Raw genomic sequence first — 27,505 nt, forward strand, 5'->3', positions numbered from 1 at the left:
CCATGAAGCCACCCTGCTGGAAATAAGGCCACTGGTTGGTTCCACTCTGCTACCATTTAAATCTCAAAGGTCAAAAGAAAATGTTCCCAGTAGCTTCTCCATGGAAAAAAAAAGATTGGGCATGAGCTGGGGAATTTTTTTTTTTCCTGGTGGATTTTTAATTCAAAACAGACTCAATAGAAATTTTTCTTCAAAACCCAGCCAAAGGGTTAATAAGAGGATGAAGGAAAATAAGACTCCAGATCTGGCTTAAATTTGGCCCCTCTCCACTGATGTTGGGGGTTTGGGTGCTTGACCCCATCTAGTGGAACCATGGTGGTTTGTGGGGATCACCTTATCCTACATGGAACAGCCACAGCTTCCCCTTGCTCTGCTGTGCCTCCCTGTGTGCCCAGCCCCAGCTGCTCCTCACAAGTGCAGAGGGAGCTGTGTGTGCAAGCAGGTGGGTAATGGAAATAAATAAAGTGAGAAGTTCCTTTAGAAATAAATAAAGTGAGCAGCTCTTGTTTCCCCCACTCTGTTTCCATTTCAGGTGGGTGCTGGATAGGAGAGTGTTACACTGGAATTTCGTTTTTCACCCAGTTCCAAGAACAAGTGACCTCCTTGAAGGAGGATTGTGCAGAGCCCTGGATCTGGAGCGTGGCTGTAACCCCACAGCCCCTGCATGGCCAAACCTCTGCCAGCTTGGAGAGGTGTTCAGCCAGCTCTGCCCCCTTGAGCACAGCCCAGTGCTGTGGTTCAGCTTTGGTCAAGACAATTTTGTGCCTGGCTGTGCCTCTGGAAGGTCAGTGTACCTCAGTTTCCTCTTCTCCAGACTGAATAGACCAAGTGCTGCTCCTCACACAGCTTCCCCTCAAGGCTCTTCACCATCCTCATGCCCTTCCTTGGGATACTCTCTAATAGTTTAATGACTTTTCTATATTATGGTGCTCAAAACTGTCCCCAGCACTTGAGGTGAGGCTGCCCCAGCCCAGGGCAGAGCAGGACAATCCCCTCCCTTGCCCAGCTGTGCCTGATGTCCCCAGGACAGGGATGTCCCTGCTGGCTTCTGAAGCACTCCCAGGTCCCTTTCCTGGGTGCTGATCTTGAGAATCTCATTCTCCAGTCTGTGCACACAGCCAGGATTACCCCATCCCAGGTGCAGAATCCTTTCCCTTATTGAACTTCATACAGCTGCTGATTGCCCAGCCCTCAAATTTGTCAAGGTCTCTCTGCAGGGCTCAACAGTTCCTCCCAATTTAGTGTGATCAGCAAACTTGTTTAGTGCTCATTATAGTCCTGTGTCCAGGTTGTTGATGAGGGTGTTGAAAATCCCAGGAGCTCTCCAGAGTGCCACCAGTGACAGGACACCAGCCCAATGTCACCCTGTTCACTCCAACCCCTTGTGCCTGACCTGGGAGCCTCTTGCTCACCCATCACTCCACACAGCACCCAGCTGTGGGCTGGACATTTGGTCCAGAAGGACATTGTGGAGACAGAAATGGGCTGCAGCCCTTCCTCTGGGACGTGCTGGCACCGGTGTGGTGCTGCTTCCAACCGGGCTGACGGTGCTGATGTCACTGGAGTAACTCCTGGGAAGGGTTTCAAAGCCAGCCAACTCTCCTTTCATAACCACCAGCTCCCTCTGCCCTCCCTGCTCTGCCCCTCTGGGCCTGCCAGCACACAAACCTACTTAGTTTAATTCCATCTCCTGCTGCAGAGCACTTTGCAGTGCTCTGCAGGGTCCCTGGGGAGGCTCCCTGGGCTGGGTTTGTCCCTTCCTTTACCCCGGCACCGAGTGAAACAACAACTTCTCCCAAAGTCAACAGCACACCCTGCGGCTGCACCGGGGGAAACTCAGGATGAGGGGAAATTCAGGATGAGGGGAAACTCAGGATGAGGGGAAATTCAGGATGAGGGGAAACTCAGGATGAAGGGAAACTCAGGATGAGGGGAAATTCAGGATGAGGGGAAACTCAGGATGAGGAGAAATTCAGGATGAGGGGAAATTCGGGATGAGGGGAAACTCAGAATGAGGGGAAACTCAGGATGAGGGGAAATTCAGGATGAAGGGAAACTCAGGATGAGGAGAATCAGGATGAGGGGAAATTCAGGATGAGGGGAAACTCAGGATGAGGGGAAATTCAGGATGAAGGGAAATTCAGGATGAGGGGAAACTCTGGATGAGGGGAAACTCAGGATGAGGAGAAATTCAGGATGAGGGGAAATTCGGGATGAGGGGAAACAGAATGAGGGGAAATTCAGGATGAGGGGAAATTCAGGATGAGGGGAAACTCAGGATGAGGGGAAATTCAGGATGAGGGGAAACTCAGGATGAGGGGAAATTCAGGATGAGGGGAAATTCAGGATATGTTTTGCAAACACAAAAATTGCCTGTGAACAGCTGCAAGCACAAGCAGTGCTGGGGTAGGATGCCCAGTCCTATTGCACCATGCCCAGTTTTCACTGGAGCTGAGCCCTTTCAAACCCAACAAGCTGTTCTAATGAAGCTCGTTCCTCGTTATTGGTTGACAAGAAGCTTAGCATTGATTTAATGAGTTCCCTTTAGAAGCCTCCACTGCTGCATTCCTTGGAAGATTAAGAGCTGCTGCTTTTTCCCCCCCCCTCCCTTCTGCTTCTTTCTAATGATGTTTCTGAGAAGGCAGGGGAATCTGAGATATGCCCTGCTTACCGCTGGGTGAACCCCATTTACACGGCATTTTTACTTCAGGAATCCTTCCAAACATTACACAGGCGGGATTTCACATCTGACAAAAGAAACAGATAACATTTATCCAGCTTAAACCCCCTTAATGCTGCCGGGGTTTGCATTTGCTTTCTCATGTGACTGTGCCTCTAGTGTTAAAAGTACTCTCCAGAGGCTGGTGGGAGAAATGCTGTATTTTTTTTTTTTTTAAATCCAGCATAGATGACAAACACTGTGCATTACCGAAACACTCACCACCCTTTAGAAATGCCAAAATATTCTTTTGCACTGAACTGTACAAAAGGTACCAGGAGGCTCCATTCAATTTATACTTCGGGAAACCAATTTATTAAAGCCTGGAAAAAGAGAATCGGAGCCCTGAGCTCGGCAGAGCCGGCAGGCACAATCTCACGATTAAACCACGGCTGAGGTGGATGGAGAGCAGCAGCTTTCCCTGGGGAATCCGGCACAGATCTGGATTCTCCAAGGGCTTGTTCCTGACACCACTTTGAGCGGTGTCCGTGGTTCTCAGGGCAGTGGTGGAGGGGATGGGAGGCGTGTGCGGTGGGATGGGACTGTGAGCACAGCTCTCCATTCACCTCACACAGCACAGGGCACGGAAAGGACCGGGCATCGCTGCTGCTTCTTCACAAAGCAACAAAAGGCGAGGCTGCCTGAACCGAAAACTTGGAGCAGCAAGACGAGAGGGATTTGAATTTTGCAAATCAGAGTTTACTCGGAGCCTGGCAGCAACCCTCTGTTACAGAAAATGCGCTTGGTTTGCGGCCAAAGAACTGCTGACAAAGGGAAGGGTTTGGGAAAAAAAGACTTGCAGAAAGGCGTCGGCATTGTTTGTGTTTAAAAGCAGTGGGCTGCCAGCTCGGCAGCGTGCGAGCTCTCCCTTTCAGCCAGGACACAATTCTCCCTGCGCTGCTTAAGCAAAGGGCAGTGAAAGTTTTAATTAGCGGCGTTCGCTGGGGCACAGGCGGTGCGGCAGAACCGCACCGAGAGCCGGGCACCTTCGCTCGGCCGGGGCAGATACCCACGGCCAGAACACAACCTGGGCCAGGGGGTCGCCAGGGGGCTGGGCTGCACTCCCTACTCCTGCTGCCTGCCGGGGAAAACTCGCCCCAGGCTAAACTTTGTAAACACGGCTGCGAAACCGAGCATCCCCACCGGCAGGGAGAGCTGGCAGCGACACAGCGCTGGCAGCGCCCGGCCCTCCCCTGTGCCAGCCTCCCCTTCCCCTGCGAACAAACAGCCGTGTACCAAGCAGAAGGCAGGCAGGATCCCCCCCTTTCCCCTCCGAAAGGGATGCGGAGCCCCGGGATGCGCTGCGGGATCGGCCGTGCCAGCACCGCCCGCAGCCGCGGCTGGGTGAAAAACAGCGAAAGTACCTTTTGAATTCTTCCATCAATGTCCAAATAAATACATTTGGGCCGGTAAGTGGAGGAGGCAGATCCCATCTTGCTACAGCTGAGCTCTCACCGGACTTGTTTCCAGTGTCAATCAGAGCAGAAATTCAGGTTTATCCTACCCAGCCGAGCCACCGCTGCCTGGCAGTTTGGTGTCCCCGCTCTTCTGTATCCCACTGTACTCTCATTCTGGGAAGGTCCCTCCTCTAACATGCATGCATTTTGCTGTGCCTCTGTCTCTCCCTGCCACCTCCTTTTAGTTTCGCTTCCCTCCAAATCCAGCTGTCTCGGACAGGGATAGACACAGGCTCCAGATGCTGCCTGCAAGCCCCTTCTCCATCCCCATAGCAACAACCCCTCTTGGCTTTAAGGCTGAGCTGCTGGGCATCCGCATTCGGGCTCTGACCCTGGGACTGACCAGCTCCTGTCATGCACAAGATCAAGTGGCATTTATCCCTCGGGGTGGGGGGGGGGGTACGGAGGAGGAAAAACCTCCTTTATCAGGGTGGTGAGAGATATAATTTGATTTTATGCTGAAATAGGACCGTAATTATTACTTATGCCTGTCCTGGTGAAGTGCTTGCACACACTCCTGTCAGCAAGTGCCCTGTGCTGGAAGTGTCCTTTCAGACACCCATTGCCAGCCAGGCTTGGACCATCTCAGTCCAAACTCAGCAGCTCCATTTCCACATCCCCCCGTTATCATTACAATGACAGAAGGAAGAAGCAGGAGCTTTTTTTTCCCCCTGTAAGCTCCAGCAGCACCAAGAAAGCACAAAGCCCATGCTCTCGCCCACCGCCATCCGTGGTGAAGGAATTTGTTATTTAGGGGAAGGTGAAGTCTCCCGACAAAGGAGTGAGGAGGGCAGGAGGGAGCGGAGCCCCGCGGTGCTCCCAGAGCAGATGCCCGATGCAATGTGCAATTCCCGGGATGCAGAGCCCGGGGAGCCGGGGTGAGCCTCGGGGATGGAGCTGGGAGGAGCAGAGAGGCTGCACAACCAGCACACAGCCTGTCCTGCCAGCACACAGCCAGAGCACAGCCAGCACACAGCCAGAACACAGCCAGCACACAGCCAGAACACAGCCAGCACACAGCCAGAGCACAGCCAGCACACAGCCAGAGCACAGCCAGAGCACAGCCAGAGCACAGCCAGAACACAGCCAGCACACAGCCAGAGCACAGCCAGAACACAGCCAGAACACAGCCAGAACACAGCCAGAACACAGCCAGCACACAGCCAGAACACAGCCAGAACACAGCCAGAGCACAGCCAGAACACAGCCAGAGCACAGCCAGCACACAGCCAGCACACAGCCAGCACACAGCCAGAGCACAGCCAGAGCACAGCCAGAACACAGCCAGCACACAGCCAGAACACAGCCAGAACACAGCCAGAGCACAGCCAGCACACAGCCAGAACACAGCCAGAGCACAGCCAGCACACAGCCAGAGCACAGCCAGAGCACAGCCAGAGCACAGCCAGAGCACAGCCAGCACACAGCCAGAGCACAGCCAGCACACAGCCAGAGCACAGCCAGAGCACAGCCAGCACACAGCCAGCACACAGCCAGAACACAGCCAGCACACAGCCAGCACACAGCCAGCACACAGCCAGAGCACAGCCAGCACACAGCCAGAGCACAGCCAGAGCACAGCCAGCACACAGCCAGAACACAGCCAGAGCACAGCCAGAACACAGCCAGCACACAGCCAGAGCACAGCCAGAGCACAGCCAGAACACAGCCAGCACACAGCCAGAGCACAGCCAGAGCACAGCCAGAACACAGCCAGAGCACAGCCAGAGCACAGCCAGAGCACAGCCAGCACACAGCCAGAGCACAGCCAGAGCACAGCCAGAACACAGCCAGCACACAGCCAGAACACAGCCAGCACACAGCCAGAGCACAGCCAGAGCACAGCCAGCACACAGCCAGAACACAGCCAGCACACAGCCAGAACACAGCCAGAGCACAGCCAGCACACAGCCAGCACACAGCCAGAACACAGCCAGCACACAGCCAGCACACAGCCAGAACACAGCCAGAACACAGCCAGAGCACAGCCAGAGCACAGCCAGAACACAGCCAGCACACAGCCAGAACACAGCCAGAACACAGCCAGAGCACAGCCAGAGCACAGCCAGAGCACAGCCAGCACACAGCCAGAGCACAGCCAGAACACAGCCAGCACACAGCCAGCACACAGCCAGAGCACAGCCAGCACACAGTCAGCACACAGCCAGCACACAGCCAGAACACAGCCAGAGCACAGCCAGAACACAGCCAGAGCACAGCCAGAGCACAGCCAGCACACAGCCAGAGCACAGCCAGAGCACAGCCAGAGCACAGCCAGAACACAGCCAGAACACAGCCAGAGCACAGCCAGAGCACAGCCAGAACACAGCCAGAGCACAGCCAGAACACAGCCAGAACACAGCCAGAGCACAGCCAGCACACAGCCAGAACACAGCCAGCACACAGCCAGAACACAGCCAGAACACAGCCAGAGCACAGCCAGCACACAGCCAGAACACAGCCAGAACACAGCCAGAACACAGCCAGAACACAGCCAGAGCACAGCCAGCACACAGCCAGAGCACAGCCAGCACACAGCCAGAGCACAGCCAGAACACAGCCAGCACACAGCCAGCACACAGCCAGAGCACAGCCAGCACACAGCCAGAACACAGCCAGAGCACAGCCAGAGCACAGCCAGAACACAACCAGAGCACAGCCAGAACACAGCCAGCACACAGCCAGAACACAGCCAGAGCACAGCCAGAGCACAGCCAGAACACAACCAGAGCACAGCCAGCACACAGCCAGAACACAGCCAGAGCACAGCCAGCACACAGCCAGAACACAGCCTGTCCTACCAGCACAGACTCTCTGGTTATTCTGGGGCTTTTGATGGAGGGGCTGCAAAAGCATCTCCTGGCCTTTAGTGTAGGCTGGGAGAGCAGGGCTTGGGGCAGTGGGGTCAGTGCTGCTCACTGTGCCCAGCCCAAAGCCTTTCTTTAGCCAGAGAGACACAAAACTGACCCCAGCAGAGGCCAAGGGGCTTGGCTGTGGCTTGTCCTTGGCTGTGGCTTGTCCTTGGCCATGGTTTGTCCCTGGCTCTGGTTTGTCCCTGGCTCTGGTTTGTCCTTGGCTGTCCCTGGAAATGCAGACAGGGCTCTGCTGCTCTGCCAAGAAGATTTGTAGGGGTTGGAGGGCTGAGCAGGTGCCAGAGCTGCCTGGGAGTCAGAACCTTTCAGGCTGAAGCCAGTGGTACTCCTAAAGCTCTCAGAGCCAGCAGCAAGGCAGCTCTGCCTTTCTGGGAAGTGCAAGCCTTTGCTCCACATCCTTCCTCTGCCTGCTGGGAGCAGGCACTGCAAGTCTTTCAGGAGAGTGCCCTTGCCACTGCAGGGTTATCCTGGGGGTGTCCTGTGGGCTGTCCCCTTGGCTATGCCACAGCCTGTCCCATATCCCACTCGCCACCCCACTGTCCTCTAGGCTGTATTGCAGTCCATCCCACAGACTATCCTGTAAATTACCCCAGGAGCCAATCCCTCAGATCACTCCACAGGTGATCCCCATGGCTATTGTGAGCTTCTCCCACTTCAGCAGCCCTTGCACAGCAAGCCCACTGCTCCTGTACACCAGCCAGGACCTCTGTGACCCATCACTCCACACCCTGCCCTGCTGAGCTCTGCCCTGATCCTGTCCTGCTGTGATTCAGCCCTGAGTGACTTGACTGACCCAGCAGGTTCCTGAGGAAGATGGCCATGATGGCAGAAGTGCAGCCATTTGGAAAAAGACAACAAGAACTCTCCCTCTGGGGGATGCACATGGGACATTTGGGATTGTGGAGGAGGATACTGAGCTCTCCCGCTGTGATCACCCACTCCAGCAGTGGTCACACAAAGTGACTGGTGCAATTCAGGATTTGATCACACCTCACTGAGATATCTAATGGTCAGTCTCACACTAGTGAGAATCTACTTTTTGATTTTTTTTTTTTTTTAATGTGACCAGCTTCTCCAACCAGCAAAAAGACAAGCTCTGAAATCCAGGTGATGATCCTAACCCTGCCTCTCCACTGTCCTTGTCCCATCTACTCTCCCTGTGGATATAAAACTGTGTTTCTTAAGCTCCAGCACACATCCCCCTCTCCCTAATTACATTAACACTTGTTGGAAAAACTGCTTTGCTGTAAAACTGCTGCTTATTGCTCTTTTCAAGAACTTCATGTAGAAGTGAATCTTCAAAAGCTGAGAGCACTCAGAAATTATGACAAAAGCCTGATGCAATCGAGGGCTCAGTTCAAGCCCATGCCTGGAAGGAGATGAAAGATAACATTCATCAAAGAGAATGTGCAGCTCCAGCAGATCACTGCCCTGACTTGGTTTAACCTTCCAGAGTCTCCTTATTTCAGTATACACTGGGCAATGTGGGGCAAAAAATTATTGGGAAGCACTATCCTGTCTCACCAAATCCTTCAAATCCAAGACTAAATCCAATCACTAGAGTGCTAGTCAGTGATTTTCCATCATTTGCCTTAGAGGAATGTTTTGCCCAGCTCAGGGCAGTACCAGGCTCTCACCCTGACCACTGGGGGCACATAAAGTATTTCACAGCTCTGCTTTGCCTCCCCTAGGATGTTTACTGAGGCCAACAAGGAGTGAAAAAGGCACTTCTGTCTCCGTGTGTGTGGTTCAGAGGCAGCTTTGTTGGGGTTTCCAAGGCGTAGCCAAGGATGCTCGGATCCCTCATCGCCCTGGGCTCGCTGCTGTCGAGGCACAGCTCAGCCACGCTGGCTTTGCACGGGCTGAGATCTCCCCCTGCTGCAAACCCTGCTCAGAGGGCGAGGGAAAAGCTTTGAGGATGGAAAGGGCTGCTCAAGCCACTCTCCATGCAGGCCATGTGTAACAGTGTTGGGAGTTTGCACCACTTCATTATTGGTTTGTCTCAGTCTCTTCTGCCTGCACTCAGAGCCAGGATTAAAGAATACATGAATGAAACTGATTTTCTCAAGTTTGGGCTTGTGTGTTTATTAAATCTTATCAAAAAGTACAGAAAGTTCAGCAGCACTTCCAGCTACCTGCTAGAAGTGAGGAAAAAGGAGACAGATCCAGCTGTTACGAGGTCTCTTAAAGCTAAACTGTCCAATAAAGAACTAACACCTATATTGTTTATACTTTTAACCCAATAACCAAATTCCTGATCCTCAGTGTGACACTGACTGACCAACCAGAAATGATTGCCTGAAACATGAAGAAGGAAGATGAACACTGAGACACCACCCAAAATCCTCCATCCTGTCCCATACCTATTACTATATTATAAAAACCCCAAATTCCAAACCCTTCACCATATGAAATCACACACTTCTATTTAACTACACACCTGTGATTTTAACTCCACTCAAATTTGGGAGCCAGCTTGCCCCTGGAGCTGGGAAGGTTTCCCTTTCCCTCCCACAGCTCATTTTCTCCCTGCTTCACTCAGTCTTCTCTCCCTCTTTTCACCCTCTTTGGTGTTTTGCCATTTTTGCTTCTAGGTGTTTTTTCCCCATAGATTTGAAGTCAGGCAGGGCTCCTGCAGGAATTAACTTTCTGATTTTTGCTGTTAACAGCCAAATGATGGCTGTGGCAGTGGGAGCTCCTCCATGCACAGCACAATTTGACCTTTCCAGCCCAGCTCTCACTCCTTTCCATAAACCCATAAAGAACATGGTGTGCTGCCCATGGAAATTTTACCTCAATTTCTTTTGCACACTGCTAGATTTCCACATGGAGAAGTGCTGGAAGTGATCATATTGAATGTAAATTAGAGAATGACTGGTTATTAATATTGAGACCTTTATAGGATTTGTCCACACAGGCCCTGAAAGCTCTGAAATTGGTGTTTGGCCCTTCCCCACCCAGCAGCTCAGCTCCCCACTGTCTCCTGGCCCCGTTTTTGGGTCCTGCTGCTCACCCAGCCCAGTCAGAGCAGCCACACTCGCTGTCATCCTGGTTTCCATGGCAAAGCCCCAGGAACGTGGGCTGGGAGGGAGCTGTGACATCTGACGTGGCTGTGCAGGGCACTGGGGTGCAGAGCAGGGCTCTGGGGGTGGCAGATGTGGGATTGCTCACTGGGAACCAGCTCTGCCCCTCCATCCAGCAGCCTTGGCTGCCAGGGTGATAGTGCTGCCTTCATTCTCTCTACAGCTGTAGGGAAAATCCTGATACCTACCAGGAATTCTCAACACTCAGAGCCAGTTAACAGGCTCAAATCTTGTGGGAGTGGAAACAGCCATCCCTGTTACCTCACAAATACCTCTGTGTGCAGTGCTGGCCTGGAGAACAGACTCAAGCCATGGGCAATCCTTCCATTTCGTAAAGCACCTGTCCAATACAGCATCTGGTGTTTATTGGCTATTTTATTTTGTCTGTTGAGGGAAAAAAACCCTTTTTTTCTCCTGCTGCATGTTAGCAGTTTTTGCAGTTTTTCCCTGGCAATACCTGGCAGCTCCCAGGCTGGTTTCCTGGAGCTCTCCCAGTGGTGCAGACCCACTGCCTTTCCCTGCTGGCTGTGGCAGGAGATCACTGTCCACAAGCATTTCCTTTCACTGTGGCAGAGGCACCAGGTCCTTGGCATCCTGATTCCACTTCCCACCACCTCCAGGAGCCACAGGACCCCAGGGATCTCCATGCCCTGTGCCTACAGAGAGCCTTGGCTGCCTTCCTTTCATTGCAACCTCTCTGCTTGATTTTCAGCCTCCCTTCCCTCTCTGCTTTCCATTTCCAACTCTTTGTTCCCCACTGCCATCTCCCTAATCCAGCTGTCTGATCCTAGGCTGTCATTTGAGGTAGGAGAGAGCCAAGAATCCAGTCCCAGGCACCTCTGCAGGACCTGGAGCTTGCAAAGCAAAGCACTCACACACACACAGAGCTGCTAATGACCCTGCTGCATCCCTGGAACAGAGCTGCTGGGAAAGCCCAGCTCTCAGAGCTGTGTTTTCATAAGGTCATGGAAGAAATTAAGAGACCCAACTGGAACTTTCAAGAGCTGATGAGAACAAAAATAAATGAAATTAAGTGTGCCTGGAGTCACCCACTAGATCATTTAAAGGAATGATGGCCAAGAAGTGGAAAAATCAAATCCCTCCACTGGGCAAGGCTGGCTCGTGCTCCTGGCAGCAAAGTCTGAGCAGGGGCTGCAGCCCATGATCCCAGCCTGCAGGGAAGGGATGGATGGCTCGACTTGAGGAAAGCTGCCTGGCATTTGATGTGGTGCAGGGAAGTGAAGTTCCTCAGATGCCTGGTTTGGGAGGCTGCCATGTGAGCAGCTCGGAGCTGTGCAGTGACTCACTGCACACCAGCCCCTCCATCTCCCTGCCAGGCAGACCTCAGACACCCCCAACTCCTGGCAACCCAAAAAGAATGAGGGCTGCTGATCCTGGTGCCAGCCTGCCCCACAGCTCACAGGGGCAGAGCTGGAGGTGATCATTGCTGCATCCCTGACTCATCCTGTCTGCAGGCTGCTCATCACCCCTCCAGCAGCACCAGGGATGCCTGCAGAGAGCTGCACTGCTCTGGGTGGGAGATTGCACCTCAGCTGCATCACTTCAGAGCACCACTTGGAATTCCTGGGGGGGTCAAGCAGATTTTGCAAAGTTCTTTACAGTACATTAAAAACTAGACTTTCTATGTTAACATTTTGAGAGTACCAGTCTTCATAAATAGCTAGGTGATCTCTCAGGTATATGACATTTTTTTTCTCTGATGTAGGTATCTTCTCACATTCGTTCTGTCTGTTCAGTGCTGTTTCCATTAACAGCCAAAGAATATTTTCTCAATAGAAGAGATGAAAGAGTCTCAGCTTTTAGGGAGGGAGGCCAAAAAACTGCTACAGAATCCATGTGAAAAAGATGACAAAAGCCTCCAGTAGCACTGAAAGTGTCTGATCTGCTCTGCCAGCACATTTGAAGCCAACATGAAATGGGGACATTTTAAACTAAATTCCCAAAATTATGAGTACTTGAGTGTCACTTTTCCTGGGAGTCCCACGACTTTCCAGAGTGTTCTTTCCATCTCCAAAAATCACAGGTCATAACCAAAGGAACTCAAAAGATTGGATGACAAATCATTACTGTCTGCCTTCAAATAACACATTTGTGGCTCTTCTTTTTGCTTGTCTCCTCTTTACTGAAGCTGACTGCTCATCCATGTCAGGTATGAGATTCCCTCTAGAACTTTGAGAGCCAGAAACTCTCACTGAGGAAAATTGAACTGAGATTTTCATGCAATAAGACAATCCAATTTCCTGAGCAAACAGTAAACATCATGGATTAATGGTATGGTCAGGGGAGAGGGCAGTGCTGAAGTAATGCAGAAAATGAAAGGGAAGTAGCTTATGGGGGGAGGGAGTGCCTCATACAGAACTTGAATTTTATTTTATTTTATTTTTGGATTACTTTTCCCTCTGCTTTCTCCAGCCTCCATTTGATTGGACACAGTCCAGGTTTTCACCCCAGTTTCAGCCCATGCTTCTCCTTTCCTTAGAGGTGGCCCCAGGCAAACCTTTTAGTGAGAAGCTTCTCCAAAAGGGCTTTGTCAGAGGCTGGACCCTCTCCAGTCCCACTCCAGCCCCTGAAGCCATCTCTCCTTCCTGCTCCTTCCTGCTCCTTCATCCTCCTCTTTCTTTCTCTTTGGATTTCACTGGATTCACACAAATTTATTTTTTCCCCCCTAAATCCCATCTTCTCTCTTTCAGCTGCTTCCCCACAACCTGGACACTGGATGTGAAGGTTTTCCTCTCCTTGGACCTCAGCCCTTGCCTGAAAGATTCCAGTAGGCAGGAAGGAGGTTTTCAGGGAAGAGACTGAGATTGGGAACAAGGAACTGAGATCAAGGACGTACAGAAATAAACACCCAGAAATAAAGTGAAAACCCAGGAGCCCTCCACTAAAAAAGTCACAACGTTGTGCCCAGCTCTTTTCTCCAACCCCACATCTTTTTCCTGCACTTTTACTCATTTGTTTTCCCCTGCTGCTGTTTCACCATCATCTCCTGTGGCCAGTGCTCTGCTCCCCACTCTCTTCCCCCTGCCCCACTCCATCCCAGGGGTGAAATCTCCCTCCAATCTGCCATCCAGCCCTTCTGCCAGCAGATCCACCAGCTCTCTGCCTCCCTCTGCCCAAGGAACCGTGCCCAGGGCAGCAGCAAAGCCAGAATCCCTCAGCCAGGCAGGATTCCTGCAGAGGAACCCAAGCCCTGCTTACTTTGGAGCTTGTGAGAGCCTGACCCTGGCGCTGGGGAGAAAGCCAAAGGCAACACATCACTTTGTTTCTCTTAATAAAATGGTGCTTTTGGTCTGTTTTATTTCTCCACACTGCTCTCCCCTCCTCCCACCCCAACACATCACATTCCCAGGGTGAGTGAGTGAGGCTGGAGCTGTGTTTGAAGAGGAGCTGCTGCTGTGCTGTGTGCAGGTCTGTGAGCACACCCATGTCTGGGACAGTCTCTCCAAAACTCACTATGGACAGGCTTCCTTCCCCTCAAACACACTGGTGGGACTGGAGGTGGCTCTGGGAATTAAATATTGCTGAAGTGTCACATTGCAAACATCACCATGAGCATTGCTGAGTGTTAATTGTAGGAATTCCCACCGAGTCCTCTGCAAGGATACACAGACCTCCAACAAAATAAACACATCCCAACCCTACCCAAGAGGAGCCCCACACTCTCCTCTTGTCTTTGGAATCCAGTGCTCTCTGCTGCTCCCTGGGTGCATCTGATCCATATTCCTTTGGGCAGGATCCCCAGGGAACCTCCTGGCTCCAGAGACCAGCTCTGCCCCTCACTGCATGGGTGAGGAGGTTTAAACTCAATCCAGTCCTCCTGAGACACAAAGCCCATCACTCAGCATGGCTTTGGGAAAGCATCCTGCCCTTGGCATCCCAGCACAAGCAGGAGCTGCTGCCAGGCTGCTCAGACACCTGCAGGGGCAGAGCCCAGCAAAAGCTGCTCCAAAACAACCCAGGGCTTGACTCTGGGTGAACTGAACTGTAAATTCACAGAGTAATTGCTTGGGCAAACTTGCTTGAAAACAGACTCAGGCCACAGAATACTAATCTTGTACAGAAGGCACGCAGCACTACATCTTTATTTATTTTTTTGTCTAAAAAATAAGACCAGCAAGGCAGTTTATCATGGGGGTGGTTTTTTTTTTTGCTGCTGTTCCAAGCAGAACCCGTTTATGTGGACAATTCCAACTGTGCTTGAAAAACAGAGACAACAAAAACAATGCAGAAGGCAGCTCCTGATGCTTGCAGAGATGCACAAGGTGAATGTACCAGAGCTGCTAATCATCCCCTTTGACTGCTTTTATGGGTCTGGGAAGCCTGAAAAAACCCTGTGCATGAGAACCAGTCTGCATTTTGGAATAACATTTCCCTTTTGATGACACAGAGGAATGGCATTTAGATGCTGCTTTGACAGATGCATTATTTTATTAGAGGATTTCAAGCAGGCAAACAGGGGAGCTTTGTTTTTTCCCCTGTTACTGTAAGGCTTACATCATCTGCAACCTTTCTGCCAGGAGGTCTCATTTCAAATGACAGTGAATATTGTTCTGAGAAATGCAGGATTTCATTTATTCTAGCTCCATTTTCTAGGTGCTTTGTGGTGATGGATTTCACCCTCCTCAAAAGATTATTTGCTGACACCTGGGGTAAGTTTAGAGCTTCATGACATGCCTGACAGGGATTTGTATGGGAATTTAATCTATCTAATTCAGCTCTAACACAGGTATCAGTCCTAAACCAAACATCCTTGGGCTTCTCTGCCTGCACCCCAGATTTGTCAGTCACGCTGGTTCTGCCTTTTTGGGCTGGGGACATCTATTTTGAGAACTGCCACTGTGAAAATCAGAGCAAGGAAACCCAAAGGTTTCCATTTTTCTCTGCTTTCAGCAGCAGTACAGATTTACAGGCAGACACACAAACCAGCTGTGATAGTGGATCTCCCTTAGTCAAGCAAGTGAGCAAAATTTGGAAGAAAGAGTATGCTTTTGAGACTTTTTTTTACCTCTTTCTTTCTTTTTTACTATACTTTCTTCCTTTCATTTAACTGAAAAGCTGCAGCCAGAGGGAGAGGAAGGTTTATAAAGACTTTTAACAGCAATGGCTAAATTGAATCCCATTGTTACCTCTCAGTATAAAACTAAACCTGCAGATTCTGCCACAGGAGGACACAACATTCAGCTGCTTCCAACCAGATAATCCCAGCAATTTAAGAATAAAATTCAGAACCTGCTGTACTTACTAAGCTGAAGCCTCATGTGGCCTGTGGTGAAACTGGGTGACTCAGACCCGAATAGAATACTCTGTCCTTGCAGCAGAAATCACAGCAGTGTGTTTGGTGGAAGGTTCAGAGGGAACTCACCCCTTCCAAAGGTTTTGCCTGTGCCCACACCAAGCACCCTTTACATGCCAGGGAAGAGAAGCTGAGCACTCAGACTTTATTGATCACTTTGTTTCAGTACACCAACTCAGGTTGCTGCTTCCATTGTGGCCCCAACGCTGGGAGCAGCTGCTGCTTTCTGAATAACCCATGAAATTCACAGCACCTGTTCAGGGTTTAGGTACCAGATCAACTGAAAATAACCCCAGCCCTGAACAGCCTTCATGGCAGTACATGTGAGGTCTGTTTTGTGTCCTCCTCTGCTGAAACAAACAACTGGACCAAAGGGAATATTGTGGAAATGTGGGTATTTGTCTGCTGCTTTGTAAAACAAGGAGGGAGAGAAACCCTACCCCAGTATCACCATGAGGTGAAGAAAACATCCTTAAAACCCTCAACATGAACACAGCACCAAGAGACTTGGCACACATTTTTGTAGCTGATCTCCTGACGCAGGAGTTGAGCAGGATCCTGAAATATGCTGAAGAAAGTTTGGTTCTTGTATTCCCAGTTTACAGAGCAGTCCATGTTTCACTGCAGCCAAAGGGTAAACTGGTAGACAGAGGGAAAAAAAACCCAAAAAAACCACCCCAAGCATCAATTAATGACCTTCTTATTCCAAACTGGAAAATAACCAAAAGAAGGGAGACAAAGAAGAAACAACAAACACTTTATAACACCCAGTTTATTAAACTCTAAGGCAGTGAGACATAACCCAGCACTTAAGGTCACTGGACACTGAATTACACCAGCAGTTAAATCCTCCCCTTCCTCTCCCCAGCCATAAGGATGACAGTCACATTTTTAACTCAGCAAGGCAGCAAATGCAGTTCAAGGTCCCCAGAGCAGCAGACACAACCCCCAGGAGGGTCTGCAGCCCCTGCCCAGCCCCTGCAGACTGGGACAGCAGGGCAGGACGTGTCCCCACCATCCCCTGGCTGCTTCAGCACAGCAAAAAACCCAACCAGCCTTGCTCCAAGGTGAAAAGGCCATAGGTCAGCAATCAGAACATCCTAGCACAGGTTGGGACATGAAATAATGAAATAATCTAATCTGACCACTTACATAATACATAAATTTATTTCAGGCCAGAGAACGCCACCATTACTGATCCAGGCATTGTTTGATGGAACTGTAACCAAACCTCCCCAAAATAATTCTGTATGAAAACCACCAACCTCCAACACCCTCTGCTTTAATTGACACCAATTTACACCTGCCTAAACCTGAGCAGCACTTTCTGCACCCCAGGCATCAGTTGCTGCAGAAATCTTCTAGCAGCAACCAAACACCCCGGGCGTGAGCACGATGAGTTCAGCCAGAGTCTGAGGCTGCTCAGCATTGGCACAAACACACGAGCAGGATTCCCACTGTTATTCCAAGGATGTTATGCCAGAAGCACATGCAATCATCTCCTCAAATGAATGGCAGAACCCCTCTGGAATTTCCCCTACTAGCAAAACACACAGAATTAAGTCTTGGTGCACAGGGTGGGTTTGCAGAATTTACAGTAATTTCACGATTATAAGCCACACCTTACAACACAGAGTGTGATAAAAGGTATCTGTTGTATCACCATCTGTTGAGGGTGGGGGCAGTGATCCTGATCTCCCTGGGAGATATTCTGCTAATGGGCCATCCATTGAAACCAGGCAGGGCATTGTTCTTTATCTTTTCACAACCCATCCTTCCTCCAGCCAGTCATTTTCTGCTCATGGCCATTGAGTCCCACTGTGGCACTGATAAAATTACTGCATCCCATTGGGAGTTGCTCCAGCCAGGGGGAAGAGCCCAACATTTCTTACCAAGATAAAAACAGAGGTTTTGGGACACTAAGGGAGCCCCTTTCTCCACTGGACTCCAGAGGAAAACCGGATTTCTCCACATCCCCACTGGAGCTCCGGAGGGAAACTGCACCTTGTACAGGAGCACTGCTCCAACTGAGCCACATCTGTCACTGCAGGAGGATGTAGCCACCATGGAATGGGACTGCTGCCAACACCCTGCCTGACAGGTGTCAGGTTGTACTCTGACTGTGTCAGGGTTTGGGGTTTGTTTCTTTGTAGTGCTGTATTTCTATTTTCATTTCCCTGGTAAAGAACTGTTATTCCTAATTCCCATATCTTTGCCTGAGAGCCCCTTGATTTCAAAATTGTAATAATTTGGAGGGAGGGGGTTTACATTCTCCATTTCAAAGAGAAGCTCCTGCCTTTCTCAGCAGACACCTGTCCTCCAAACTAAAACAGCAACTTTTCATTCTTTGTCCATATATAAGCCACACCTGATTATAAGCCGCACTTTGGGTTCGGACCAAAATTTTTGTCAAAATGGTGCGGCTTATAATCGTGAAATTACTGTACAGGAAGAGTCTCAAAGTGATTTAGGAACACAACACTGCTGTCCCTGCTAGTTATTTATCTTCTTCCCACCCTACTAACCCTTCCTACAAACACAGACAAACCCCCCTGCAGAGTGTCCAGCAGCACCCAGGGCTTTCACAAAAGATTTTTCACAGGGGAGGCTCCTGCTCCCCATCAGGCAGAACAGAAACTGGGATTTCAGTCTCCCTTCTTTTATAAAGCACCCCAGCCATTATTTACCTATTCCTAGGAAGCACCTCAGGCACATTTTGGTCAGAAATTCTGTAACCACAAGCTGTTTTCCTTTCCAATCAATTTTCCCCCAGCACATCTGTGGTTTGGACATTGCATATCAGGCAGAGGCACAAAAACCCCCCCAAACATTTTAACAGAATCCAGACAATAAATGTTGGGAGATGATCAGAGCTAGAGAGAAAGGATGGAGCTTTTCCATATATATTGAAGAGCAAGCAAAGCAGACAACAAAAAAGTCACCTTAAAAGTCACCACAGGAGCCACACTCAGCCCCTGGCTCAGGCAAATGTCCCTGCAGGGATGTCTGTCCTTCCAACCAATAAATGGAGCATTCCTTCATGGAGATGTAAAAGATAAAATACTCAAAACTCCTCTGTTTAGAATAGAATCTATTTTTTATTCAACACAGGATGGTGAATGGATAAAATTCACAATAATCAGCATTAAAAAAACCAACAAATCAACCCTGTAGTCGCACTTGAATTTGGCTGTACCTACTGGTCACTCACATTTTTACACACAAAATGTTGCCAGGCTCGCCCATTTCCAGATTAATGGATACAGACACCTGATCCTAACAAAACACACAGTTTATTCACTGTTTGGGGGACCTTTAAGGGTTTTTTTTAAAAAGAAAAACAAATCTTTATCTTTTTGTCCAACGGATTTGTAGCTCGGAGGAACTGAATTGTGATCTGTCATTACCCCATACCAGAGTCACTGCAGTGCAAAAGCTATTCAAATAAATAAATAAATAACAGCAGCAGCCCCAACAAGTAAAACCCAAAACACACTGAAATATCTTCAGAAATACAACCAAAAGCTTTTTAACCTCAGGCTTCAGCCCAGAGGGAGCAGCTTCTCAAAATCTGAGTGCAGCAGAGTTGGAACTGTTTCAGTATAAAGCTGTACACATATTTTTGGGGAAAGGGATTGGAATCCTCAGCTCCTCCATCCATCATCTCTCCCTCCCCACACAGGCACTGAAGCTGTTTTGGGGTTGCAATGTTATTTTTGCCCCATCAGAGGCTGTTCCAGCAGCACCCCAGGTTCAGCCTGGTTGTGAGTGAGGAGCAGTTTGATATTTCAGGAGCATGGAAATCCTTTCAAGGAACATTGCTGCACAATTCTGTCACATTTAACCCCAGCCTAAGCACAGCACAGATTTTTGAGCTCACATGTTGAGTATTCCCTCTGATTTACTCAAAATGTGTGAGATCAACCTTCCAGCCAGGTCAGTGCAGGGACAGGACACTCCTAGAGGTCCTGACACCTTCCCCAAGTCCCTGTGGGTCTGAGGTCACCCCTGCACCTCTGCCCAGCAAATCAGTGAAAAATGAGCCCATTCTGACACTGTTCAGGTCAAGCATGAAGCACCTGCTGGATCAAACCAGTGAAAAACTCAAAGGCTGAGGAGGTACAAAACAGCCCTGGAAATGAAGTGTTACCAGCAGCTGATGGGACATTCATGAATATTTTGCAGGGCTTTTAAAGTGTTTTGCTAATCAAGTGTAAAGACTCTTGCACTGTCTCACAAAACTTAAGAGCACAGATTAAAGCAAAGGCCTAGAGCTTTAATAAATACATTTAAGGACAACACAGTTTAAATTACCTTATCTTTGTGATCTAAGTATAAACACCCCATACAAAAAAAGATTTATTTTCAGTTTGTACACCTTAAAAAAAAAAAATCACAGAAACATTCTGTTTGCAAAGCAGACAGCTGTACAAAGAAATGATATGTTCTGAAGACATTAAACCATCTATTTTCTGGGTAGCACTAGGTACTCAAATGTTCTCTTACAAACTACCACCCACACAGGTAATTTTTCTTCTTTGATATTTTGGCTCCAAATCTGAAACCTAGAGCCACTTGAGAGAGATTTCTGGATATTAAGGCCCAGATCTGATGATGACTTCCACGTGCACACACCAGCACTGAAACCCAACAGAAACCCAGTGCCACTGGGCACCAAAGCAGCTCCACCTGCTCAGTCCTGTGGTGCTGAAGCTCTCTGTCACCCCAAAAAAAAATCCTCTTATGTCAGCCCAGCCTAGCAGAGCAGCACAATTCCTTGACATTTGCACAACTGGTTTATAATGCCCTGAAAAATCATTAGAGCCCCCACTGGAAATTCTGACTCATAAACTGCTTTTTGCTGCTTAGGACTCAATGGAGGACTAACATCCATCCAGAGGATTTGTGAAGACTGCTAAGTGCAGTACACAGGAAGAGTAAATTCTATTTTATAACCTACCAAAAGGTTGGATGGTGTCCTTGGGAAGTAGTACTGGAGCTAAAAACTAATAATACAGCAGGGTGATTATTGTCTGAGCAGCTTCAAATACTAATAGCAGCACATCTTAATAACCAGCTGATATTGTCCTCTATAAAGAACTTTGAGATGCTCTCAGTGTACACAAGATGACATAAGAGACACATGCTTTGCTCACTGACACTGGGACAGTCACTCACACACTGCTAAAATTTCAACTTCCTCCTGCTCCAGCTTTGCCTTCATTTTTGGCAAATGCACAGTTCATTGTTTCAATTAAAAACATCCTATCAAAAGAAATAAAAAAGGCACTTGGTATTTCTCTTTGGCTCAGTCGAGGTGTGCTGCTGAAACCTTCCCCAAGTCCCCATCTCTTCATCTGGTGAACAGTTTGCCATCCTGAGGTACTTTATTCATGTGCAAAAATCAGAGCTTCAGGGATTTACCAGTTGCTCCCAGCAAACCTGCAAGGCTCTTCATGAGACTCTTCAAATACAGGACAAGGTGTTTGGTTTTCAGGGAAGAGCTCCATCCATGGGCACACTCCTTATCCCAGCTCTGGTCTCACAGATCAGTGCTCTTTGAAGCTGGGAAATAAAAGCAACCAGGCAGGAAAAGCTGAGCTGTGAGGCAGAACAGACACCACAAGGCAGGATTCTGCCCCTGCTCTGCATTTTTCTAATCTCTCTTACTCCTCCAAAATTCTACAATCAAGTGGCTGAATCAATATTGATTCAATGTTTTTTTTTTTTCTCAATTCAAAATAAATTCAGAGTCACCCTTTTCTTTAAGGAGAATTTTTGGGAAAAGTTACATTTTAAATTATTATTAAACACAGGGCAGGCAATTCCCCACCTGCACAATGAAACCCCCATGGAGGATTAAATATTTGGAGAAAAAAACCCCACAAATAAGAGACTGTGACAGAGGTGTTTTCTCAGATATTTTTCAAAAGAAGATGTTCTAAAGGAAAATGTCCATGGCTTGAAAACATCAAACTAAGGTTACTCTTTTCAAGCAGAATTAAATCAGATAGAAATGGATATACACAAACCTTAACATGTCAGTCTACATTCAAGTATTACGGGACAAAGGTTGGAATTGATCTTGGAGGTATTTTCCAACCTTAATGATCATTTATAGTCATGAATACATGGAAGGCTGAGAAATGTATTTTCAAAGTGCTATTAAACAGCAGCAGCAGTTCAAAACACTTACAGGGTGTGATCTGCATGACACTGAAGTTCCTTCTGGATAAGACGCAGTAAGAGCTGCAGAAACAATCACAAAATCGCCTTCAGTACCATCCAAACAAACAAGAAGCAGAATTACTTGTTATTTGGAGAGTTTGCCATTTGAAACATTATCCTGTAATGCTGAACTCAGTTTAAAAAAATAAAGATTTACAGATGCTTAGTAATGTCTGGAAAAGGAGTTTTCACAATAAGCAGGCAAGAGGAAAATAATTTCCTTTTTGCATCAATTTCTTCATTAAAACCACGATGGTTTTCTGGTTACTTTAACAGCAAATGTGAAAAGAAACCAGCAGAGGGACCCCGAAGCTTCAAGAAAACGTGTCAGAAAGAAATGCTGGAGCATGGAAATATTTTAGCTGCTATTTGCAAAAACAGCTGTGTGTGTGAAAAGCTTTAATCCCACAATTAGTCAAGGTGAGCACAGACAGTCACGTTTGATGTCTGTGCAGCATCAGGGCTTTCAAAAGCACTTTAAAAGGATTACTGGGACAGCAGGAAAGTGATTTTACAAATGCAGTTTGATGGTTCTCATGTACATTAAAGACAGAATTAGAGTTCCAGGGTTCCTCACTGTTTCTGTTTATGTTATCCTCAGAATCTCACTACTAAAAGTTTGCTCACTGTTGTAAGTATGAATGTTTTAAGAGGTTAAACATTTTCAGAGGCACAGAAGTGGCCAAGAGTGACAGAACACCACAAAAGAGGATAAAGCCCCCTCCAATGTTATGATTTCTTGGAGAAATGACATTTGAACACAGATATCCATATGCTGCACTGCAAAAACCAGGAAAAGCAAAAAAGGATTTATTACAACTGCAGAGTCAGGCCTCTCAAAAACAGAGTTTGCAAAGGTGTTCTAATTGATTCTGCTAAGAAATGTGGCATTTTTTCATTTTAATCAATAACTGTAAGAGAAAAACAACAAGAACTTTATCTAGGAAAAATATGGTGACCTCCCAGGCCTCACTCTGCAGCATGAAATACCAAATCCTGAAACCAGCACAAACCAGGACTTGCTGCTGTGGATAAGCTGCTGACTACCAGTGGCAATACACTTCAGCTATTAACTTATCTAATTTATTTATTCCATTTCCAGAGAATTAGTCCTAAACATGAAAAAATTACTTTTAAGGTTGAATTAAAAAATTACTTTTAAAGTTGAATTTAGGAAAAAAAGCCTCAGTTGTAACTCAAAGGTTTTCTGATTTTCTTGTGTCAGGAAGGAAATGGTCTGACACTCTCAGCTCCTCTGCAGGAGCCCAGAACTCAGGGTTTTTTGGACCAAGCCACCACCTGTGTGCTCTTTTTCTCCAAACATCTTCTCCTGGTTACTGTCAAAAGCCAGGATTGCCAGCTCTTCATCTAACTTTGCACAGCTGTTTTAGGGCCCATCTGGAAAATGTGATGTATCAACCTTCAACAGCTTCATTATCAGGGTGATTTTGGTGATACAGCAATGCAGGAAAACATTTTTTATGGCTTTGATAGACTGGCTTTAAAGAAAACAGAAGTGATTCTTCCATGAGTGGAATCTGAGGCAACTTCTAGGTGTAAATATGAAGGTTTATTTGCAATTATGCCAGCAATTATCAGCTGAGTATCTGCTCAGGAACTGCAGTGCATCAGAACTGAGCTGCACTTTTGATTAAAATTAGATGAGAATTTCAAAAGAAGCAAATTTGCTATTAGACTGCAAATCTACCCCACTGGAAGTCTAATACAACCACAGAATATTGAAATGGCAAAAGGACAATTTGCATTTTGGGATAGTTTAGCACAGAGGAAATACACATCATCTCAATTTTTACACTTACTAGCAAGGCACATGCATCTGCCACCATGAGCATGTAAAACACGTTGTTCCAACCAGAAGGGGAAATAAGGCCAGCCAGGAGAGGCCCCAGAGCTGCACCTAAAATATAATACTGGCATTATATTTTGGTATTTTGTACTGTCAGAACTGTGCAATGTAAGATTTACTGTCCTGAAATGTAGTTATTCTGAACTAGGGTATCATTTTTCCCACCTTGTTTACCTGATGTATTAAAAATAAAATCAAAATCCCAGGAAGTGCAAAACATTACTGGTAAGATGGGAAGCTGGAAGACTTAGATGAGTGATAAACATCTGCCTTTGGTTCAGCAAAATGCCCATCTAGTACTGAGCTGAATTTTACTGTTTTTCCTTCAACATAGAAGGCATAAATAAAATCCCTGATCCCAGTTTGCCATCTCCTTTTGCTGTCTATGCCCTTCTTCCCACCCTCCGGTGTGGGACCACTGCAGCTTTCAGGGGAAGTCTGTGTCATTCCCCATTTCCAAAACTGCTCTGGGCCCTGGTAAAACGTGCCCTGGAGAGCCCAGTTTCTCCAAAATGCTTTGTGTTAGCTGCTGCAGCTGGGGCAGGTGGCTTGGCTTACCCACAGAGCCTGTGCCGTCGATGATCGCCGTCACTGTGGACAGGGCTCTCGAGTTCCCTTTCAGGCTTTTATGGGTTCCCTGCAGGGACAGAGATGGATCAGAGCCATGCAGAGCTCTGAGAAAGCCCTGAGAGCACCATGTCCCACCCCTCCCATGGGATCTGTGTGCTGGAGATGTCCCAAGCACCCTGCAGTGTCAGCCCCTTGGACAAGGCTAAGGATGAAATGGTCATTGCCTGGTGGTCACCTCGGTCTTGTCACCTCCAGGCCAGGGCTCCAGAGGCTCCTGGAGATTACTGCCCTGCTTCTTTTCTTGTATTTAAAGCATTCCTGCATTTAAGACAACAAGAGGACTTTTGCCTCTTGCTTGGTGCTCTAAAGAACCAACACATTACAAAACAAATTTCCAAAGTCTCCCTGCTGAGCAATGTTAATGTTTCACAGGGCATTTGTGACTTGGCTGACCTGATCCTGCTGGAAGCACTGGCAGCTCAAGTACCTGGACTTCTTATTTTCACATACCTTTACTTCTCCAAAGGTCTGTGCCAGATATAGCTTTCTGATGGAAACTAAATCACAAGCTCATGTCTCTCACAGGTACAGATCCTCCAATCATTGAAAAATTTAAATAATTTAAAAATATAAAAGGGGACAAGGCACCTGTACAGAGGCCTGGCTTTGCATGAAACCTTCAGATTCAATCTGGGCTGTCACCCACAGTCTTGTGAGTGGGTCAAGAATGATTTAGAAGCTTCTCACAAGCATGGAACTCATTCATACTAAAACACAAACCCTAAAAAGAATCTCAGTTGGCTGAGTTTGGCTGAGTTCAGCACTGCCTTTCCAGCTCCCTTCTCCTTTGCTTTGGGACAATGCAGCCCCTTCCCTGACTCTCTCTGGAGCCAGATGTCACAGGGGAAGCCAAACTCACCAAGTCAGCAGAGACAGCAGTGGTGATCAGGGCATAAGGGCCATTCACCAGGGCACCACTGATGAGCAGCATCACTGTTCCAGGTTAAAAAAAAAAAAAAAAAAAAAGGAAAATGTGAGTTGCATGAAAAACTGTTCACCATAACAGGAGACATCACAGCCTATGGTTCCCAAGTGGTTTAATCCTCCCTTGGCTCCCCTGACCCAATACAGAATTGGGAAAGAAAGAAAACCAACATCCATTCCTCTCTCTTTTCAATGCTTACTCCATGATGTGAATTCTCAAACACACCAGAAGGTGGGGCTGAGACAAAAAGCATTTCCCAGGGTCTTTACTGAGGTAGGTCACAGAAAGGGGAATATTTGACCAAACTGAGCATGCTCACAAGATACACCCACAAGTCCCTTCTCTCCTTGAGACCCTAAAAGCAATCAAGGCTTTTGGATGGGTGAGACAGCACTGCCAGCACAGTGTTTTAATTTCTGGCTTGATGAGCATAATGTTAATGCTGCTGTCAAAAGTACTACAGGCAATGTTTAAACATCTGACATTTGGCACAAGGGATATAAAAAAGGCTGTGCTGTCAAAAAAAGCTGCAGAAAGACTAATGATATTAACTAAATCTGTTTTCTTGCCACCCCTTACTCATTTCCTACCTGCCCACTTCAACCTGTAAAAAGCCTGCAAGACCAAATCTAAGGAATTTGATTCCATTACTTCCTCCTCTAAGGAAAAGATAAAATAGAAAACAAATAAAAAACCCAAACCATCAAAGGTCATAAATGCAAAGTTCATAGAAAGCTAGGCAGAATAATTTAAAAATACTCACCTACAGTAGCCTCAAGGCCCATTTTACTGACTGCAGAGAACATGTACAGCTGTCAAGAGAATAAATAAACATTCAGAATACCAACATGTGGACTAACCCTGGGTTCCCCATTTGCCCCATGTTAACTACAAGGTGTCTTAGTGGGTATTACATGAAAGTTCCAGGTTTTACTAAGCCCTTCTAGGCCACAGCAGAATGATTGTTTGATTGTAGGGAGACAAGGGGAAGGATCCCATTCCTCTTTCCTTTCAGAAGGAAAGGCTGTGTTATGAGATCACTCAGTTTTAAACTCTCCAACTGCAGCTTCAACACAGCACAGACTACAACCAATGGAAAAACCAAATAAAAATGTCTCTCATGTCATGCTGATTTTCCAACAGTTACAGCTCAGAAATTTTAGCCTTTGAGCAGCTAAAATTCTGGCTAACACCAAATTTTACAACAGAGTGAAATTTTCCATATATTCTGTAACAAAAAATACATTAGACTTGTTAGCTTGTTTACCCCAAGATCTATACTTGCTCAGTTTTTCATGCCAGTTATTAATCTGGCCTGGATTCTACATCCAGGCTGGGAGATGCTGCCTGCAGAACTGTCCAGGGAATGGTGTCACAGCCTCAGCCATGGCTGAAAGAGGGGCAGGCTCCTACCGTGGGTGCTGCAAGCAGCAACATCATTCCACAGGTTGATGCTCTCTTCTCCAGCCTGTCTGAAATGAGACCTGCCAAAATCCCACCTGAAACAACACACAGCTGTGAGGAAAACATTCAGTGTGAGGCATCAGTTTAATCTAAGGAAACAGAACCCAATGGTTTTTACTGCTTAGTTACACAATTCACACAGCAACATCCTCAATAACCCAGCCAGTTTTGACCTGAAGACAACAGAAGCAGAAAGTTGTTCCTCCTCATTATTTATTCCAAATATCCAAGGCAAAAAAAGCCTTTTACCAGGTGCCACAAGGCCCTACTGCTGGATTTCTGGTATCCACTCACTGGTCTCTTAATTCCTCACATGCAATAGAGAATTTGGTTCTCTGCCCTTGTCCACTGCAACCAGGGAAATGAACCAAACTGTCTGCACTGGCATGAAAACTTATTCAGTGGTCACCTTGAAAATTACAGAGGAATAGCCTAGTCCTCATTATTATTATAATTTTCCATTTTATCATGTACAGTTTTATAAGGCACCAAGAAAAAAACAAACCAAAACACCTGTGGCCATTAACCTGTGCCCACAAAATCCACTGAACAAACTGGGGCAGTTCTCAAGTCAGACTGACAAAAGGAATTATTTTGATGGGTGGTGACCAGGGCCAGAGCTGACAGAGGTAAAAGAATCCATAATTTGACTATTCCAATCTGTATTGGACAGTATCACTGGCTGTGAAGGTATTTTACTAGATTTTCACTTTTCAACACAACTCTCAGCTCAGTACCTTTACTGCTACTCTTCCTCAGTAGAAATAATGCACATGAACTATAAAAGATGCAAGTTGTGAATACCAGAGCCTTTCCTGAACTGTGTGATTAAAACTTACCAAAGATCCCACCCACATCAAACAGTGTAGAAAGATCTCCAGCTCTTTTGGCATCAAGATGCTCTGGTGAGAGAAGCAAAGCATTTGTCTCATTTCTGGGCTATAA

General features: G+C 47.5%; 2 protein-coding genes across 4 annotated transcripts in view; both read right to left on the reverse strand.

Moving 5' to 3' along the window:
• The window catches only part of PDE9A (phosphodiesterase 9A), a 51,358-nt gene extending 46,880 nt beyond the window's left edge, over nucleotides 1-4,478 (reverse strand). Inside the window, exon 1 of the mRNA XM_033052520.2 lies at nucleotides 4,084-4,478. Within this exon, the coding sequence (XP_032908411.1) occupies nucleotides 4,084-4,152 (69 nt within the window). The 5' untranslated portion in view covers nucleotides 4,153-4,478. The remainder of the gene's footprint in view (nucleotides 1-4,083) is intronic.
• A 14,041-nt stretch (nucleotides 4,479-18,519) lies between these two features.
• SLC37A1 (solute carrier family 37 member 1) overlaps nucleotides 18,520-27,505 on the reverse strand; it is a 34,774-nt gene continuing 25,788 nt past the window's right edge. For all 3 annotated transcript variants that reach the window (XM_033052665.1, XM_033052664.1, XM_033052666.1), the window contains exons 14-21: nucleotides 27,400-27,462; nucleotides 26,510-26,595; nucleotides 25,860-25,908; nucleotides 25,031-25,104; nucleotides 24,100-24,178; nucleotides 23,495-23,592; nucleotides 21,643-21,695; nucleotides 18,520-21,011 (exon numbers count right to left, since the gene is read on the reverse strand). In XM_033052665.1, the coding sequence (XP_032908556.1) occupies nucleotides 20,996-21,011; nucleotides 21,643-21,695; nucleotides 23,495-23,592; nucleotides 24,100-24,178; nucleotides 25,031-25,104; nucleotides 25,860-25,908; nucleotides 26,510-26,595; nucleotides 27,400-27,462 (518 nt within the window). In that variant the 3' untranslated portion in view covers nucleotides 18,520-20,995. The remainder of the gene's footprint in view (nucleotides 21,012-21,642; nucleotides 21,696-23,494; nucleotides 23,593-24,099; nucleotides 24,179-25,030; nucleotides 25,105-25,859; nucleotides 25,909-26,509; nucleotides 26,596-27,399; nucleotides 27,463-27,505) is intronic.

The sequence above is a fragment of the Catharus ustulatus genome, chromosome 2 (genome assembly GCF_009819885.2).
Source record: "Catharus ustulatus isolate bCatUst1 chromosome 2, bCatUst1.pri.v2, whole genome shotgun sequence".
Classification (NCBI taxonomy): Eukaryota; Metazoa; Chordata; class Aves; order Passeriformes; family Turdidae; genus Catharus; species Catharus ustulatus.